At 46.9% G+C, this 19,989-nt stretch overlaps 1 protein-coding gene across 9 annotated transcripts in view; it reads left to right on the top strand.

Moving 5' to 3' along the window:
* grin1a (glutamate receptor, ionotropic, N-methyl D-aspartate 1a) overlaps positions 1-19,989 on the top strand; it is a 77,005-nt gene that overhangs the window by 16,206 nt on the left and 40,810 nt on the right. For 5 of the 9 annotated variants that reach the window (XM_051932286.1, XM_051932289.1, XM_051932287.1 and 2 more), the window contains exons 4-7: positions 12,104-12,166; positions 12,833-12,933; positions 16,929-17,050; positions 17,180-17,354. In XM_051932286.1, coding sequence (XP_051788246.1) covers positions 12,104-12,166; positions 12,833-12,933; positions 16,929-17,050; positions 17,180-17,354 — 461 coding nt within the window. The remainder of the gene's footprint in view (positions 1-12,103; positions 12,167-12,832; positions 12,934-16,928; positions 17,051-17,179; positions 17,355-19,989) is intronic. The other 4 variants (XM_028808721.2, XM_028808725.2, XM_028808726.2 and 1 more) reach the window with 1 other exon arrangement.

The following is a 19,989-nucleotide window of genomic DNA, read 5'->3' as shown; positions in this document are numbered from 1 at the left end:
ATGCGGCCGGTCCCCGATTTATTTGTTTGAGCTCGGCAAGAGTTGCGTTTCCCTAATTTATTTAAATTAAAATTATTGAAATAACTACCCTTGCATGCCGATTCCGTTTTTATTATTTTTTTCAAAATTCCAAATATTGCATGCCACCTTCATTTCGGCAATTTGCCCACACGTTATAATTTAAGCTTCTTTATGTTCGAATGGCCGTCATTTCCCAGCTGCTCAATGCCGTTTATCTCCTTAGAGACGATCGTGACCACATTCCGAAGATTGGGGTGCACGCGACATGGAAACGTCACCATTTTAAAAGGAAAGACTTGCGGGTATAAAAAGCTGACCCATTACGTCAGAGTCTCGGACCTCTGGTGGCACTTGGCTCGCTCCAAAAGTCGAGTTTGGGTGGCCTTTCTGTGACATTAATGATGCAAGTTGAGGGGGACTCCTAGGGTTTAGATTCGTGTGTGTGTGTGTTTTGGGTTCTCAAATTTAAGGTGGGCTCCTCTATTTAATGTTAACATCTGTAAGGCAGAATTCAAGAAAGTCCCATTGTAGTCGCAGCACACAGGGGGGGGCTCTGTTAGTGTTATTTAAATTGTTGGGAGCCCCCTGTAGAATACTATGGGGGTGTCTTCATTATCTGCAGTGGGCTGGCCAGGGTTTGTTTCCTGCTTTGCGCCCTGTGTTGGCTGGGTTTGGCTCCAGCAGACCCCCCGTGCTCCTGTAGTTAGTAATGGATGGATGGATGTCTTCATTATAGAGGCAGGGGTCAGCAGTGCCCATTCTTGGCGCTGCTTTCTTCTAAGTTGTAGGATTTTGGGCTGGAGAGCTCTAGAATTTGGCAGGGGGTGGTGCAGGTGGGCTCTTTTTAATACTGGCAGGATTCTTCTGTGTGTTCAACTTTAGAATTTTGTGTTTGTCCACCGTTTGGCTGTAATTGATTTTACTATGTTAGGCTCAGATTCAGGAGTGAATGGGGTTATCTTTCACTGTATCAGCTAAGCAATCGATCAGAATTAGTTTTATATAGTGCCTTTCAACTTGAATATTATTTCAATGCTCTGTACAAGACACAGAATGTCTAGAACAGGGGTCCCCAACTCCGGTCCTGGAGGGCCTCAGTGGCTGCAGGTTTTCATTTCTTAATTAGTGACCAGTTTTTACTCCAAATTAAGTCCTTTTCCATTCATTTTAATTGACTTGCTCTTGAAGCCTCGGATCCCTTAATTGTTTCTTTTCCCTTAATGAGCAGCCAAACAATAATGAGATACAAAATGAGCCAAAAACAGGACCAGCAAACTGTGACCATCATACAATATCTGAAAATAAAGAAACATGAAGGTCTCAGTTGATCTGCTCAGGTCCCCAGTGCTCGTAGAAAAGAGAAAAATCGACAATTTCAGAAATGTCTCACAACGAGTGCAACAACAAGCCATGGAATTAAAGAACGAGTTTAATTAACAACACGAGTCGGTACCTGATTAAGCAGCTGGTTGGAGTTTGAGGCCCTGACTTAGCTGGTCTTCTGTTGGCGCCGTCACTTCACATCTCATTTCAGTTTGGGTGCCATTTTAGGAAAGAAATGAAGCCATTCAGAGGAACGATGAAGACATTCAGGGGGACAAATCTTTAAAAAAAAAAAAAAGTCAATTAAAATGAATTCAAAAGAAGTTAATTAGCAGCAAAACAGGTCACTAATTAAGAAAAAGGGTCAGAATGAAAACCTGCAGCCACTGGGGCCCTCCAGGACTGGAGCTGGGGACCCCTGGTCTAGAAGGGACATGTGACACCATATGGAAGGATGACTGATGCAGCAGAACATGGCTCAGGGTTTTTTAGGGGATGGGGATGCAAAGATGGACGACGATAAACTGTAAGGCACTTCAGCCAGAGGACTGGAAGATCAAACAATTATAGAGGTCAATAATCAATTCAAAAAAGGCAGCCATTGTGGTTTATCACAAGCAGTGGTCTTCTCTTCAAGAGCAGCTGAGCCTGCTGAGGGAAGAAAAAAAAAAAAAAAAAGCAAAACGTGGGAGGCTGCGGCAGAAGAATTGTGACCATAAACACCAAAAAATCACGCAGACGTGGCAGCAAAACGGACCGCTGGTGTCTGGGTGAACTATAGGAGAAGAGGACGTGTGGAAAACAGAAACGGCATGGAATATTGGGATCCTGCTCAAAGGAATTATTCACCTCAGTCCATCTGCTGGTGGAAAACCACACAGCACAAGCAACGGTGACAACGGCTGAAGAAGGGGTGACGAGCAGGAGCGGGCATGACAGACCTCATCCGGGCATTCAGCCGCAGATTGAGAAGTGAGAAGCGGGATAACCCGCCGAGTGCCGACTAATAGGGGTCGGCGCCTGACATTTGTGACCGAGGTGGATACACGTGAGCCCAGAAACAGTTCTGAGGGTGCAGACAAAAAAAAAATTCTAGCTAATTACAAAAGACGCACTCCATGCAAAAACTTCAATTTTGAAGTTAAATGTTTTGTAACAAGAGAAAAGACTGACGTTCAGACACCGGCACCTGTTGGAATGGCACCTGCAAGGACTGTTTATTAACTCTTTAAGAAAAAGGGACCCCAATCGTTTCCCACACCACACACTTGACCGTCCGTTTTCCTTTGCTTTGTCCGGACCTGCCCAGCTCTTCGACGCACATCTGGCTTCACCCTGCAGGGTCTCGCCTGCTTGTTCTCTCACGTGGTGCGAGTCGCTCCAGTCTTTAAATGATAACGATGTGAGCGGAGGAATGTGTAAGAGCGGGTGTGGAGAGTCCCGCTGCTCTTCTTACCAGAATTCGGCGTCGGTTCTTCTTCTTGGCTTGCGGGCAACCTCGGTAGCGTAGCAGACGGATGTGTGGAAAGGCACAAAGAGATGGCCACCCCAGTTTTTGGACTATTTGCCAATTCTATTTATTTCTTTAATAATACAACCCTGGGGATACAGCACTGAGCTACACAAGAACATTTTTTTTTCCAATCTCTTTCTCCACTCACCAAATTTCTCCTCCCTTAAATAATCCATCAATTAACTTTATTGACATGAACTCCTGCTTACAAATGGACTGAAGTTGCCGGTATAGTCAGTTTTTTCCATGGCCGAGACCGCTATTTTCTCCATCTCCACCACTTCCTTTGCCCGTGACCTGCGCAGTCACACCATCTGTCACCTGGGGGTCAGTGGGAAGTTGGTGACACAATCGGCCACACTACCTCCAGCGCCCTCAGCTGATTCTTCCCGAGGTGCCACCGACTGTCACCTCCCCAGGCTCGTGGACCGTAGGTGCGGAGAAGCTCTCAAAGATCATTGGCTGCTTTCCAGCGCTGCCCGCCAGCCACGCCCCCTCAGGCCAGCGGTATATGAGCTGGCCCCGCCCCCTTCTGGCTGCCTGTGGACACCTGAGCAGCGTTTCTCACACAGGTTTGGCCTCAGGACATTGTAATATTTAAATGAAATGACACAAATTTTACCGAGCAATGGGCAACAAATTTTTTTATGTAAACAAAACCAAAAACATTCAATTGTTCCATTGGCACCCTAATAATTTTTATTTAATTCTTTGTTTGGGAGATGGGAAGGCTGGCTGGTGGCTTTGGCATTTCTTGATTCCCCAATAAGCCCCCCCAGCAGTGTCACCCCTGATGAACATCAAACCAAAGCCAAACTGGAGGAGTAAATCTGCAAAAGTGAAGCTAAAGATGGCCAAGAATTACATCAGAAAGCTTTGTCTTGTCTTCTTTCTGCCCACGGTTTGGTTGCGTCTTATGACAATTCACTATAAATATTACGAGGGGGGTAAAAAAAAAAAAAAAAAAAAAAAAGATTATGATGTTATGGATACCGAAAAGAAACAAAGAATAAAAAGCAACAAGAAGGAAAGAGAACTTCTTATGGAACTGCGTTTGGAGACAACGGCCGGGTGGATGAGCTTTTTAGGCAGGATGGGTAGAAGATGAGCACCAGGGTCCAACGTCACATGAAGAACTAAAGAGTCAAGGGTCTTCATCTGGAGCTGCTGGAAAAAGTGTTGATTCAGGTGGACAAGGGGGCAATTATCCAGAACCCCCTCCATGGAAAGTAGGCACCATAAGAAAAGCATTGAGGCTGGAGATGGACAGGTTAGCTCCATTGTTAGATGAAGCCTGGACATTCACCTGTACACCTGTATTTTCGTGGGGGTCTTTAGTCTGCTGACAGTGTACATTTTTATAGCACCCTATTAAAACCCATCTGGTTCAATGTTTTGGGCACAGGCTTCTGGGTGCCAATATTTAAAACAGCCAATTGAACTCTGCGGCTGTTAAAAGTGTGGTGGGATTTGGGTGACGGGACCCCCCTACACAGACCCCTCACCCCAGCACTGCACTTTCCTGTTAGTCTACAACAGGGGGAGTCCAACTCCGGTCCTGGTGGGCCACAGTGGCTGCAGGTTTTCATTCTAACCATCTTCTTCATCAGTGAGCCGTTTGTTTGCTGCTGATCAACTCGTTTTGCCTTCTCTATAATTTACGTGATTCGGACCCCCTTGGTGGTTTCTTTCTTCTTAATCAGCAGCCACACAATAATGAGACACAAAATGAGCCACCACCCGACCAACTCACCTGAAAATAAAGAAAGGTGAAGGTCTCGGTCATGTCGGTCCACTCAGGTCACCAAAACATCGATGAAAATCAAAAGAATGAGAGCAGCGACAAGTCCTGAGATTCAATAACGGCAAGAATTGGCTTCTCATTAAGAGACCGGTTGGAATGAAAATGGCTGGAGTTTGAAGGCCCAGTTTAGCTCCTCATCTGTCGGCTCACCTCAAGTCTCATTTAGTGAAGAAACAAGGACTGAATCCTTCAAAACAGGGCTATGAAAATGAAGGGAAAAACAGTTCATTAGCAGCACAAACTGATTAGGAAAAGCGTTAGAATGAAAAGCTGCAGCCACGGCGGCCCACCAGGACCAGAGAATGGACACCCCCGGCCTTGAGGTCAAGCTTAAAAGGTGACAATCTTCATGGCCTGATTTAAATCACGTGGTCCTCCTTTACTTCAGTGGTCTCCAGTTAAATAACACACAGCATTATGCAGTGGTAGGAGACCCCCAAATTATGGTAGAGATGGCAGTTTAGTTTTTATTTTTATTTATTTTCGGATGTTTTTTTTTTTTTTTTTTTTTTAAATCTTCATTCCATCGTTTCCCTAAAGCAGCCTCTCTTCAACTCAAGCTGGCACTTGCTGGCAACGTCAATGACGAGGCTGGGATCAACCCTGGGCAGGCTGCTGGTCCACCACAGGGCACACTCGACAGAGAGAGGTGGGAGGAAATCTAATCACCAAAAAGCTAAGCCTTAGCTGCTAAGGGGTCAAACTGCACCCAGGGGGTTCACAGCAGTGTCCTCCCCCCCCACTAATTTGCCTTCTGTTGAAGTTGACAGCAACACACTGTCGGCGCACGCTGCCAACCCCCTCCTAAATAGCACTTGTCAGAAAGAATAACTGGGCGCCATGTAGATTACTGGGTTTTTCACAAGTTGATTATGGGTTGGAACAGGCAGTGCACGGAAACATTCGCTTTAGCGCCCGACTAGAAAGAGCACACAAGAAAACAAAGCAAAAGAAATGAAAGGTTGATTAGCAAAATGAAAACGAAGCCTAAAGCGAGAACCAGGAACTGAAGTAGTCAAGAGAACAGAAAGGGTCCAAGCCAAATATGGCAAAGAGGACACGTAACAAGGTCACTTAAGGGGTCTTGGTTTCTGCAGATCGGAGATTGAAATTAACTCCAAGCCATCCGTTTATCCAGTTGCATCAGTAATCGGGGGTCGTGACCTCAGAGGCAAAGGCCCTAAAAAAAGCGGGAAGTGGACCTAACAACGGGAATCCAAGTCGCGCCCGCCATTGGAAGACTCAAAATGGAGTTCAGGACGTTGCGAAACAAAACAAAAGCATTGCAAATGGGCAACGTACAATTGAATCATGACAGAATGATGTGAGGAAAGGAATTCTGCCTATCAAGAAGCCCCCTACAAAGTTCAAGTTGCAACTTAATGTGCCGTGGTGTTAAACATTTAACAGAAAACTGAGCCCTGCATACCTGCATTCTATTCTCTGATAAAGCAATCGACAATCGCTGACCACTTAGGTGACGCCCTACGTACGTAGGAATTAACACCTTCATGAGGTTCCATTTTATTTGTTTTCCAAGAGCATATCTTGAATCCTCCTCATTTAAAGGAATGCATTTGCCTCTCTTTTTGGTGCATTGCTGCCATTCAAACATATGGCCCCGCCCAGACTGCCTCCACTGAGACATATGGCCCCGCCCAGACTGCCTCCACTGAGACATATGGCCCCGCCCAGACTGCGGCTACTCAAACATATGGCCCCGCCCAGACTGCGGCTACTCAAACATATGGCCCCGCCCAGACTGTGGCTACTCAAACATATGGCCCCGCCCAGACTGTGGCTACTCAAACATATGGCCCCGCCCAGACTGCCTCCACTGAGACATATGGCCCCCGCCCAGACTGCCTCCACTGAGACATATGGCCCCCGCCCAGACTGCCTCCACTGAGACATATGGCCCCGCCCAGACTGCCTCCACTGAGACATATGGCCCCGCCCAGACTGCGGCTACTCAAACATATGGCCCCGCCCAGACTGCGGCTACTCAAACATATGGCCCCCGCCCAGACTGCGGCTACTCAAACATATGGCCCCGCCCAGACTGCCTCCACTCAGACATATGGCCCCGCCCAGACTGCCTCCACTGAGACATATGGCCCCGCCCAGACTGCGGGTACTCAAACATATGGCCCCGCCCAGACTGTGGCTACTCAAACATATGGCCCCGCCCAGACTGTGGCTACTCAAACATATGGCCCCGCCCAGACTGCCTCCACTGAGACATATGGCCCCCGCGCAGCCTGCTGCCCCTCAAACATATAGCTACGCCCAAGTATATAAATAGTTTTATATTTAATATGATAATTAAAATACCAAGGTTCTGTTTTCCATACACAAAGCATGGGACCTCCTTTAAGATGCATAATTGAAATGAGACGTTTAATAACGAATAACACAGCTATGAGAATTGTGCAACTCGTAACAATTAGTTTGCAAATCAAATGAATGAGAATCGTTAGACTGATTCTCAGGTTGGTGACTTGTTCACAAAATCGGACGAGTCGAGACTCCTCATAATTCAGGCGGTTCTTGTGTACGCGCTTTAAACGTCTACCACCGTCAGCGAAACAAAAAAAAAAAAAAAAAAAAGACGCCGACGATATCACGCATGACTCGCATGCACTTCAGCACTCCCGTTGACCTCGACTGAAACAATTTCTTCGTGTTTATCAATCGATTCACTGTAAAGAGCTGTTCAAAGAGAACAAATCATTTGCAAAACCGCACAAAGGCCCATTGGTCCTCGAATTCCCCCTCTGCTCCTCAGTTTATTACAAATCAAACAATTCAGACATTGTGACTAAAGTGCACATGTAAGTGGATTTGCGTGCATTTTGGTCACCGCAGGTAGAACGGACAGCACTTTCTCTACCGGGCCCTGAAGAAAACCCCATTGGTGCTCAGACATGTAGCCCAACCCAGCCTGCTGTCACTCAAATGCAAAGCCCCACCCAGTCTGCCATGGCACACTCTGCAGCAAGTCACCCTTGGCTCCTGCTCTGTTTTCTTTGCAGAGGCATTTGTTTAGGGATCCCTTTGATTTTAGGTTTTCAAGTGGTTCACGGGGGCATATTAGGAGGTTCCAGATGCCCAGAGTCACACCTTGGTGTCCCTTTAGAGACTGAATTTTCCAAGCTTATTCCGCCGTTGCATACATGTGGTGTCTAATCCTTCCAGAAACGTACAGAACAAAGACATTAAATGCTTTCTTGACTCCTGGTAACTCTTTGGCCGTCTGTAAGTTTTCATTTTATGTTACTGCAGGCTCACATCCTTTGAAATATTTGGATATGGGCCACCCTTCCCTCAACATAGACGGGGAAAACAGCCATTTAAGTGTACGCACCGAACAACACAATGCTAGCTGTTAGATACGGAACACACCCAAGATACTTACCCTGAAAAGGCACTATATAAAACTAAGCTAGACTGATTGGTCACTTGTTTAAAAAATAAAAACTATAACATTTCTTACACAGAGAATGACGACACACACCATCCTGAAAAGCAAAACCTGGGAGAAGGTGACAGAGCTCTGTGGGGACTTCCCAATGGGCGGCCATCACGCAACATTTAACCGATCTTGTAGGTGACTTTGGGCAGAGCTGCGAGAGTAGAAAGGCCGTCACCCGCGGGGAGCCGAGAAGGTGCACAAGCTAAAATAACACGATGCACTTGAGCTCTTCATTTACAGTTCCTCAGGGCTTCTAGGGACAACACCACAGATTGACCCCGGCAATGTCCGAGCTAAAAAGTGAAAATATCTGCTTGAGAGACAAAGGAGCGGGCCATCAAGTGGTTTGGGTTTCAATGGTGACGTGACACTTGCACATTTCCACCCACACGCTTCACATTCATAACAGGATAGAATCTCATTTGTCTTTCGCTACCAATTGATGCCCCCCCCCCCGGAGCTGGACAGATTAACACTCCATCCCCCACAAATGCTGCCTTAGTTACATCCAATTTGCGTTTTATTTAAATTTAATCATGGGGACCAAAGCCGGAATTTTAAAAACGGTCCAGTGGACGTCATGCCCCTCCGTGGATGTACTTTTTTCGGCTGCGAGAAGTACACCACCCTGTATGTGTGTGTGTCTCATGTATTCCAGATGTGTCTTTCTTAAGATCTGAGGTTCGTCTGTGTGCCCTGTGTTAATTTTGGGTGTCAATATCACCTGTCTGCGTGTCTCACCGAAAGGTCACGGCGCAGGGTGTCCCGCCCGTGCGCCATGTGGAAGAAATATCTCACTCATGCTGTTCCATGTGTGTCCTGTTTTAAACGGTTGATTTATGGTGACACGTCCGCTTAGCATTTTTGTGGAGGTGACATCGCTGAGAGTCATTTTGAAGACAGACCCTGGCAGTAGAGAAGGCGCTTCGTAGGTTCTGGGGAGTCTAAAATTCGTTGCATATTGTGATATTCCTTAAGCCAACTGGTTATCTCTGTAGGTTGACAGAGTACCTACATAAATGTCGGCATCACGTTCAACTCGAGCTTTACTTATGGACCCCTGTTAAGGGTGTTTGGGATTGCTGAAAGATGGCAGAGTTTTTCAGGTTCGTCACCCGAATGGGCATCATAGAGAAGAAAACGGTGGGCTAAAAACTGACCTCTTCATGCCGAGTGGTAGCCATGCTGAAGAGACACCTTTAAAGACTGACCGTGCCAGGCCGGAGTTAGGACCACTTACCGAAAAGCTTAACTGTGCAGCAAAAAGCCTTCGGGGTGTACCAACATGACCATTAGGCCACATTGAGTTTGACTGAGTAATTACTCAGGAATTGTATAAGTGACAACAAAGGGCTTATTTTTAGATAATAGCGGAGGATGCCAACTCAAATTAAAATAAATAAAAAAATAATAATAAAAAAAAAAAAAGGCGTCCAAACTTTTATTCATGATTTTGCTCTGCATGATCCTCAAAGTAAGCAAAATTCACAGATTATAAAACGTGAGCTGATGAGCCTGTGCTGTATATGGCACTTTTAATGAATACACAGATAATGAGAAGGCGCATATGGAGGGGCTGAATCTGCAAAGAGAAGCGGACGGACTTTTGGTAGTAATTTAAAACCATGTCTTTGATGGCGAAATACGTCCCACTGGTGCAAAGCAGTCAGCTTATTATCCTTAATTTCATATAGTGCCTTTCTTCACACACACAAACTCTCAAATAAAATCCTCATACGAGAAGGCAATGAGCTTCCAGAGTATAAAGGCTGTTTTATTGTGGAAACAAGTGTGGCCTGCACTGGACTGCTTCATGCCCAGTATAGCCAAGAACTGCATAGATAGGTTAGGAATTGGAAGGATGGATTCATTTTATATATTGTAGTGTCTTTGTGATATCTGACAAAACAGATGGACAGTAGCTTTTAGTTTATGGAGTGGCTTTCATACAAAGTGAGAAGTCAAGCAAAATGACCATTCATAATGGCTATCAGAGTACAACATGCTAGTACTACATACAAAGTGACAGAAGTTCAAACTTTTTGAAAATCTTCCAAAGTGGAAGATAAAGTAAACCTGTTCATCAGACACACAAAGAGAGCTAATAATAATAATAATGATACATTTTAAGACCCTCTTCTGTATATGGCACCTTTCACAAATACACAGATAATGAGAAGGTGACTACGGAGGGGCTGAAGCTGACTAACTTTTGATATTAGCTTAATACCATGTTTTCAATAGCAGATATCTCCTCTGTTTGCACAAAGCCTCCAATGTATTATCCTTCATTTCGTATAGTGCCTTTCCTGATGCGCGCGCACACACACACACACACAAAAACACCCCCCACCCCCACAATAGTAGGCAATTAGCTTTCAGATTATACAAGTTGTTTAATGGCTGAAATGAGTGTGCCCTGCATTGGACTGCTTTATTGCCTGTGGTGCCCAGTGATTCTTAGAAATGGAGGACAAGGTTAGAAAAATGGACAGACGGATGAATTCTATAGATTGTCTTTGCAATAAAACAAAAATACTTGACAAAACAGAAGGGAATTCGTTTTTTTTTTTTTTTTTTTGTTCATAGGGAGGCTTTCAGGCCAAGCCAACATAAGAACAAACTTGTTGAAAACATTCCAAAGTGAACCAGAACATTTATTTAAGATCAGTTCCCCACAGTGTCTTTCGTAGGCATGCAGAATTGAACAGAAGACATTTGACAAAGGGAGAGGAGACCATTCAGTCCATAAAGCTCGTTTGTTTAACTAATAGCCAAGCTGTCCTAATAAAACTGGGGCTTGATCCCTGGTAGCAGGGTCGGCCCTGGGCAGAGAAAGAATCGGTGGCCCCTTCGCCCGCCAATGTCAATATGGTATCTTATGCACGGCGGATGGCCACGTCCTTTGCGGACACTGCATAGCCCCTCGTGCTCATGACACGCTTCTATATGCGCGTGTCCGTAACTTGAAAACCAAGTGGCGGCCCACGATATTCTCGTTACGGCAGAACGTTATAATACTACGTATAGCTTACTGCTCCGATTTGAGCGACATTAGTAAATACAGCGTACTAATTAACAAGAAACACAACGTCTTTCGGCCACATTGCCGTCAGCTATGTCGTTATTTTCTCTTTCTGTTTTATATTCAATATACAGTATATTGGCGTGGCGGCCCATGGGATTTGGCGGCCCTGTGCAGGTCAACAGTTTGCACGTGCCTAAGGCCGCCCCAGCTGGTTGCCATATTCTAAAAGCGGCGTGTGCAGTTGACGTGCTTACCGAGGCATTCCTGAACAGATGCATGAGAATAAAATCGATAAGAAACATTTCAAACACAACAAAGTGAATAGTTAAGTTAGTCTTGTTTGTGTACGGCGCCTAAGTGGAGACAACAGCCGCGGCGTGCCTGCTACTGAGCTAATACACGCGATTGTAGCAGAGTGTCATTGTGTCGCCTTTCTAACATTTATCCTACTCGCGGTCCGGTGATGAGTCGGTGGCGCCTTTGACTTGTACTTACCATGTACAACAGTAACGTGGTAAACTAGAAATATCTTCTGAAGCGCCCCTCACGTACTCCCAAAATCGGCAGCATGTTTGACGACGTCTGGAGAGCTTCTCCTAATTTAGCGCGCACCAGTCACGGGACTACGGCTCAGCCAATCCGCTGGGGGAGAGTAAAGGGCGGGTAGAGGTGCACGTGACGCGGAGCTTCCACTCCGCCCCTTTGCCCGCCACACGTGCGTTTCGCGGGCTGACAGACGCCGCTTGCTTGCTTGCTTGCTTGCTTGACTGATTGCCTTGTGTGGCCGATGGCCGCTTTTGCAGACCCCAGAGTTACTGAGCTCCTCTTTTTAAGGAAGGAAAGGAGAGAGATGTTGGATTGCTTTACTGCGCACCATTTTCAACTGTTTATAATACTCTTCTGTGTCTACATATTTTCTCTGTGCACATTATTCATCAGAATAAAAACAGGAACTATGAAAACCTCGACCAACTGTCCTATGACAACAAGCGAGGACCCAAGGTATATATGCATGGAAAATGCACGCCGCCCACCAATCTTATTCAAAGTAGCCACTAGAAACCAGTCAAACACAGTCATCATCGACCCAGACATGTTTCTGATCTGGTAGCACGTCCTTTATGTTGACAATTGTTTTACTTTTTTTTCTTTTTTCTTTTTAATCGAGAATGTTGAAATAATTTGTTCTCTAGAGAACGCCCAAACCTGAGAGAGATTTTTCTTTCTTTCTTTGTTTTTCTTTCTTTCTTTTGTTATTTTTTCTCTCTTTCTTTTGTGTAAGGAATGCATGTATTAAGCTGACTAGTTTGCAAGCCTTTTTTCTTTTTCTTTTTTGGAAATCTGGTCGTGTGGGACAGACACTTCCAAGATCCCCCCCCCCCCCCCCCCCCCGTTTGGCAACATTCTTTCTTTACTTTCTTTGGAAAGCAGCGCCCTCCCTCTTCCCACATCTCCTCTATCTCTAACATGCACGCCCTTCTTTCAAGTCTTGATAACCTTCAGTTTGCATGCACGGTGCAGAACTCTCTTCTCCTTAGCAATGACATTCTTTTTTTGAATTGAAATCACATCTCTTGAAGATCTTCTTCTCTTTTAGTGACAGACAGCATGGATGTGTCTGCGGTAAGTAGGTGCTTTCACTGACTCTCTTGCTCACACTGATCGCAGGCTGAGAAAGTTCTGCAGTTTGAACCCGGATCCAAAAATGTTACCTCACTGCTGCTGGAGGCCAAGGAACTGGAGGCCCGAGTCATCATCCTTTCTGCCAGGTCAGCCCTGGGTGCAGGGGGGGGGGCGGGACAAGGGGGTGACTGGGGTCGGATGGGGGGGGGGGGGGTCTCTAGTGGGAGACCAGGACGTCTAGGGGCTGGACTTAAGAAACAAAGGGTGGGGTGGTCGAGACAGTGGGACCTCTGGAAAGGTTGGATTAATGAAACGCAGGATTGGAGGGAGTGGCCTCTGAGTGTTACACTAAAGAAATAAGGAATTGGGTTGGTTATGGGTGGAGCCTATGGGAATAAACCTAAAGAAACTCAGCATTCTGCAGGTAGGGGGAGTGGCCTTGGGGGTTGGACTAAAAATATGCGGAATTGGGTGGGTTGTGGGTGGGGCCTCTGGGGATTAACCTAAAGAAACTCGGGATTTTAGTGGTAGAGGGGCTGTGCCCTCCTGGCTTAGACTAACGATAGACAGAATTGGGTTTCTTATTGGCAGGGCCTCTGGGGAGTAACCTTAAAAAGCAGGATTTTAATGGTAGGGGGTATGGCCTGGGGATTGGACTAAAGATATGCAGAATTGGGTGGGTTATGGGTGGGGCTTGTGGGGATTAAACTAAAGAAACTCAGGAGTCTGCAGGTAGGAGGAGTGGCCTTGGGGGATAGACTAAAGATATGCAGAATTGGGTTGGTTATGGATGGGGCCTCTGGGGAGTAACCTTAGAAAGCAGGATTTTAGTGGTGGGGGCGTGGCCTCAGGGGTTGGACTAATGATGTGTATAATTGGGTGTTTGGTGGCGGGGCCTCTGGAGAGTTAGACTAATGAAATGTGAAATAAAGTGGGTGGAGCTGCAGGACCTTTTAGATGTTGAATATTTTAGAAGGACAGGGACTCTGGGGTCTGGACTGAAGAAAGGCATGAATGGTGTGGATGGGGTTGGATGAAACAACTGCAAGATTTGAGAAGCTGAGGGGGTGTGGCCTCTGGGAATAAACCTAAAGAAACTCAGCATTCTGCAGGTAGGGGGAGTGGCCTTGGGGGTTGGACTAAAGATATGCAGAATTGGGTTGGTTATGGGTGGGGCCTCTGGGGATTAACCTAAAGAAACTCGGGATTTTAGTGGTAGAGGGGCTGTGCCATCCTGGCTTAGACTAACAATAGATAGAATTGGGTTACTTATTGGCAGGGCCTCTGGAGAGTAACCTTAAAAAGCAGGATTTTAATGGTAGGGGGTATGGCCTTGGGGGTTGGACTAAAGAAATGCAGAATTGGGTGGGTTATGGGTGGGGCATCTGGGGAGTAACCTTAGAAAGCAGGTTTTTATTGGTGGGGGCGTGGCCTCAGGGGTTGGACTAAAGATGTGTATAATTGGGTGTTTGGTGGCGGGGCCTCTGGAGAGTTAGACTAATGAAACGTGAAATAAAGTGGGTGGAGCTGCAGGACCTTTTAGATGTTGAATATTTTAGAAGGACAGGGACTCTGGGGTCTGGACTGAAGAAAGGCATGAATGGGGTGGATGAGGTTGGATGAAACAACTGCAAGATTTTAGAAGTTGAGGGGGTGTGGCCTCTGGGCAGTAAGCTGAAGAAAGTCAGGAATTTAGTGGTGGGGATGTGGGCTTGGGAATTGGACCAAAAAAATGCAGAATTGCGTTGGTTTGTGACCTCTGGAAAATTAGACTAAAGAAGCATGAGATAAGGTGGGTGGAGCTGTTGGACTGTTGGGATGTTGGACTAAAGAGTGGCAGGACTAAGGTAGATCAGGGGGTGGGGCCTCTGAGGTCAGGACTGAAATGGTTAAAGAGCGGAGGCTCCTGTGCTATTGAATGTAAAAACAGGCTTTGAGTGGTTGAAGGGGCGGGGCCTCCAGGGTTTTGGACTAATGAAACAAGATGGGACGGTTGAAGATATGCAGGCCCCTGGGAATTTAAATAAAGAATCTCAGGAACTGAGTGGTGTGTGTGTGTGTTTAAAGAAATGCAGGTTTGAAGTGGTTAGAGGTGGGGCCACTGGGGGTTGCACCAAAGAATAACAGAAATGAGGTGGTTGGGTCCCCTCTAACGTTACACAGAAGAAACATGAGATGGAGTTTCTGTTTTTTGAGGTACTGTCTGAACAATATGAACAGCTTTGGGGTGGGGGGACTGAGAATGCTGAATTGAAAGACCCCCTCCCCCCTTCTCCCCCGGCGGGGTATTAATGGGTATCTAGTGAGTAGAAACAGTTATGGAGTTTAGGTGGTTTATGGGGTGTTGGTGCTATGAAACCCAGTAAGACTGTGGGATCAGGTGCCTCACTGGGGGCACAGCCTGCTAAATTTAAAAAGCTGGGGGCTGATATGATAACAGACATGAGAGATGAGGAATGAGGATGACGGGGGGCATGAGACCTAGGAGATTTGGAATTTGGGATGTTTGGCTGATGAAGTCTCGGGGGGTGGGCTGCTGTTTTTTGCATTTCGTCTGCTATGTTTGGTTAGATTAGGGGCTCATGAGACAGCAGAGGTGACAGGCGAGGATTTGAGTGTTTGATAACGTGAGACCACGGGATACGGGAACACTTAAGGGAACAGTGCTGACTGGTTAGGGTTGGGCATTTCCTGCTTCACCAGGACAGGGCTGATGTAATTGAGGGGGTGGGATGTTGACTGGGGGGTTTGGGGTGCCATTCGATTGTGGGCAGCTGTTTATTTCACTAAGATGCCATACAAATTGCCCCATGTGTGTTCATTTTGGGGGTAAAGTCTAGGGAGCTGGGGGTCATGGGCGACTAGAAGCAGGGGATTAAAGAAGCCCATTAAGTTTGGGTCCCCTAATGTGGAGGTGTTTGGTGATTTGCTGTAGGAGGACGTCATTACAGGGGCAGCCCATAGCCTGTCATCAGCCCATAGCATGAAATTAAAGATTAGGGGTGAATCGTTGCTTAGGGGTTTGTGTTTTGGGGGTCTAAAGAAAGCCACTATCCAGCAGTCAGGGTCTACATTTACACAGAAAATGGTGGGGGCAGAAACAAAAGTATTATGGAGATCAGTGGGTCTGTATGGCCAGGGGCTCATCTTCATTTTATGTGTGTGAGGGGCTGAACAGACATGACAGATAAGAAATGCAGGTTTAGGGCAACGATGGACAAGAAGACCAGGGCACTTGGGGTTCTGAGGTCTGAGATGTTTCTGCTGGTTTAAAAAGTTATAACATGGGGGGTCTCGGGTGGATGGCATTATAGGCAACCAGAGGGGAAATAATGGGAAACAGAGCGGGTTGGGGGTCTCAAAAAGTTGACAGCTGTTTAGAGGGACCATCAAGGATTCAGGGGCTGGAGAATGGAAAATGGTCAGATGTCCAGGTGGGCATCAAAAAAAATCAAGAGCTTGGAGGGGAGTCTGGAAGGAGGGGGTGCCAGTCAGTCGGATGTACAAGGTCAAGGTCAAAGAATTAGGAGGTCCCCTTCAGATTAAAAAATTGAAACATGAGGGGTCTTATGTGGTTGGCATTATAGGCAACCAGAGGGGAAATAATGGGAAACAGAGCGGGTCAGGGTCTCAAAAAGTCAAATCAACAGCTTGGAGGGGAGTCTGGTGTCTGAGACGAAGGGGTGTACAGGGTGGAAGCCAAAGAATCAGGAGGTCCCCTTCAAATTGAAACGTTGAAAGATGAGGGGTCTCAGGTGGTTGGCATTGTGGGCATCCAGAGGGGAAATAATAGGAAACAGAGCGGGGGAGGGGGTAGTCTGTTTTTTACCCCTTCGTGTTTGGGGAGTCGGGGGTCAAGGAAGGGAAATCGGTCAGATGACTATGGAGGACATTTAAGAGTCAGGAGTGCCAGGAGAGTCGGACGTCCTCCCCACCTCTGAAATGTTGGTGGCTGGCTGATCGTGTGCCAAACGATTTTATACACCTAGTGATGCCCTGGCATTTCTAATGAGCAACTTCAGACCGGAATGTGCAATGAGTTGAGTTTTTGCCGCCATTGTTGGACAGTCTATTAGCACCTAGCTCAGCAAGCCCACCAATCAACCCACTAAAGCATATTTCTTTGTCTTTGTTGCTGCAGCGAGGATGATGCCACCACCGTGTACCGGGCAGCGATGTCTCTCAACATGACCGACTCTGGCTACGTTTGGCTGGTGGGAGAGAGAGAGCTTTCTGGGAAGGCACTGCACTACGCCCCCGAGGGTAAAGTTCTGCGCTGTCACACCTTCAGTGCCCACCCTCTGTCCATGGGTGTTGGGCACCTTCAGTACTTGCTGGTCGGCTATTCAGAGGGCCTCTCTGTCATGGCTGACTGATCCGTTTTCCCCACAGGAGTGATTGGCCTTCAGCTTATCAATGGGAAGAACGAGACGGCCCATATCAGTGATGCCGTGGCGGTGGTGGCACAGTCCATTCATGAGCTCTTTGAGAAGGAGAACATCACCGACCCACCACGTGGCTGTGTGGGCAACACCAATATCTGGAAATCTGGACCTCTTTTCAAAAGGCAAGTACCACATATGGAAAAGGCTGGTGGGGAACGGGCGAGCCATGACTGTGGCCCCTGACTGGCAGAAGGGCTTAGATAAAAAGCAGCAGGTGACATCTAAGGTGAATGTCAAGACAGCCAGCATTCTGCCTATTATAAAACTGTGGCTCCTCAAATAGTTGGAGTATTTGCTGCACATGATGCCCATGGCATGTTGGTGATGACTGTGGAATAGTAGACTGGGAATAGCTGATGACAGGCTTTACGGAGAAACAACATGGGTGGCAGAGGCCTTCCTGGCTGGAAAATGGGGGCAATTGCCCATAAAATTAGCAGACACCCTGCAAGATAAGCTGGGGGTCTAGGTGTCAGCTTGTTTGCAGAAAAAAAAACTACCAGTAGTCTTCCTAGTAGCATAAAGCAAAGGCATTGGGCCTCCTGATGCCCACACAAGCGGGCACATTTACTTGTCATGACACTTTCACCAGAAGCTTAACAGTTGCTGCAAAGGGAGCACAGATCTAAGGGCCAGTCCACTCATAAGAGCACATTGATGGAAATTGTGACACTTTCACCTCAGGAGGTCTGCATCAGGATCCCCAGTCTAGGTGAAGGTCTGTCTACCCAACCAGGAGAGGCCGCTAGACAAGCAGCCATACAATTGTAACAACTATGGGATGCTCTGTATGAGTTTACCTCTACTGAAGTCCAGGATCATAGGTTTAGGTGTGACCCTTACCTGACCTTTAGTGGTGCCATAGACTATTAGCCATGCAGGTGTGGAAGCAATGGCAGGGGGCTAAACCAGCCATCATAAAGATATACTGCAGTTCAGCTTAGGAGACCCTATAATAGGAGCTCAGGTCCATGTGCCACTTCACCTTGTGAGAGCAGGCGACATTTGCCAATACTGACCAGACAAGAATGCTGGATTAGCTGTCATACTAGTAAAGAGAGAGAGAGAGAGAGAGAGAGAGAGAGAGAGAGAGAGAGAGAGAGAGAGAGAGAGAGAGAGAGAGAGAGAGAGAGAGAGAGAGAGAGAGAGAGAGCGCGTACGCGAGAGGGAGAGCGCATGAGAGAGAGAGTACAAGAGGGTTATAGCGCAATCGCGTGTACGCGAGAGAGCACTCGCGAGAGAGAGACATAGAGAGTGACATAGAAAGAGAGCGAGAGAGATAGAACGAAAGAGAAAGAGAGATTGATTGAGAGAGAGAGAGAGAGAGCGCGCACGAAAGAGAGAGAGGGAGACAGAGACAAAGCGAGAGAGAGACGGAGAGTGTTAGAGCGCGAGCGCTCATACGCGAGAGAACGCACGAGAGAGAGACAGAGAGAGAGGGAGAGCACACGAAAGAGAGAGGGAACGAGACAGACAGTGCGAGAGAGCGCACGAAACAGAGAGACATAGAGCGAAAGAGAGAGAGGGAGAGCGCACGAAAGAGAGGGAGAGAGAGAGACAGAGTGAAAGAGAGAGAGAGACAGAGAGCGTGCACGGGAGAGAGGGACAGCGCATGAGAGAGTACAAGAGCCATTTAGCGCGAGCGCGCGTACGCGCGAGAGATAGAGAGCGCACGAGAGAGATTGAGAGAGAGCGCGAGAAAGTTAAAGCGCAAGCGCGCGCACGAGAGAGAGAGATTTTGGGAACATGCGCTGACAAACCTGGCACCACTTGACAAACCAAGCAGCTATGCAAATGACACATTGCGGCGTGTCACCTTGGATCCTGAGCTCATGTCTAAACGTCAGCACTCTTATGATTAGACACTGAAGTTTGCCAAGTTAACCTCTAGAGGGGGGTAGAGGAGCTGTTATGCATGTGTAGCAACAAGGACTCTTCTAGCCAGAAATGTGGGACTTGTGACAATTCTGTCATAGGCCAGCGAGGTCCTACATAAGGGAGTAGGGGTCTAGGAGTCAACTTAATTCTGCCATGGTCTGGAGAGGTGCTGTAGCAGAAGCAAAGGTTTAGGAGCCAGCACACTCAATGAAAAAAAAGTGTAAGTCAGTCGGTTTAGCCAGCAGAGATCACAATTGTAGATTAGTCACCATACTGGTGTGTCGACTAAATCAATGCCAGCCTTGCTGTTATACAGGTGTAGTTTTGTAATTTGCGACACTTTCACCTTGTAGGCTAAGGTCTAAGTGTCTCTCACTCATTGATGTACAGGTCTGTCTATCTTTCCAACAGAGGGTGCAAGGCTAGCTGTTATACAGGAGAATCTTCTAGTCAACCAGCTGTACAACTGATTCATATAGGACTTGTGACAATTCTGCCATGGGCTGGAGATGCCGTATACAGTACTTGGATGGATCTAAAAGTCACCTCAGTAATGAAGGAGAGTATAGCAGAGAATACTAGATTAGCCATCCTACTGGTGTACCAACCACAGCAATACCAGTACAGCTGTTTTACAGGAGTAGTTTTCACCTTTGGAAGTCCCGTGTCACATGCTCAGTGTCAGCATAGTTATGTCCAGAGACTGAAATCTGTCTGTCTAACCAGCAGAGGGCGCTAGAGTAGCTGTTCTACAGGTGTAGCGACAATGGCTCTTCTAGACAATCAGCTCCAAAAATGACACCTGAAGAACTTGTGACAATTCTGTCATGGGATGGAGTGGTCCTGCATTGGGAGAAGGGGGTCTAGGAGTCAACCTAA

The sequence above is a fragment of the Erpetoichthys calabaricus genome, chromosome 9, assembly GCF_900747795.2.
Source record: "Erpetoichthys calabaricus chromosome 9, fErpCal1.3, whole genome shotgun sequence".
In the NCBI taxonomy this organism is placed as follows: domain Eukaryota; kingdom Metazoa; phylum Chordata; class Cladistia; order Polypteriformes; family Polypteridae; genus Erpetoichthys; species Erpetoichthys calabaricus.
The sequence above is the reverse complement of the archived record's forward strand: the minus strand, read 5'-3'. Positions and strand labels throughout refer to the sequence as shown.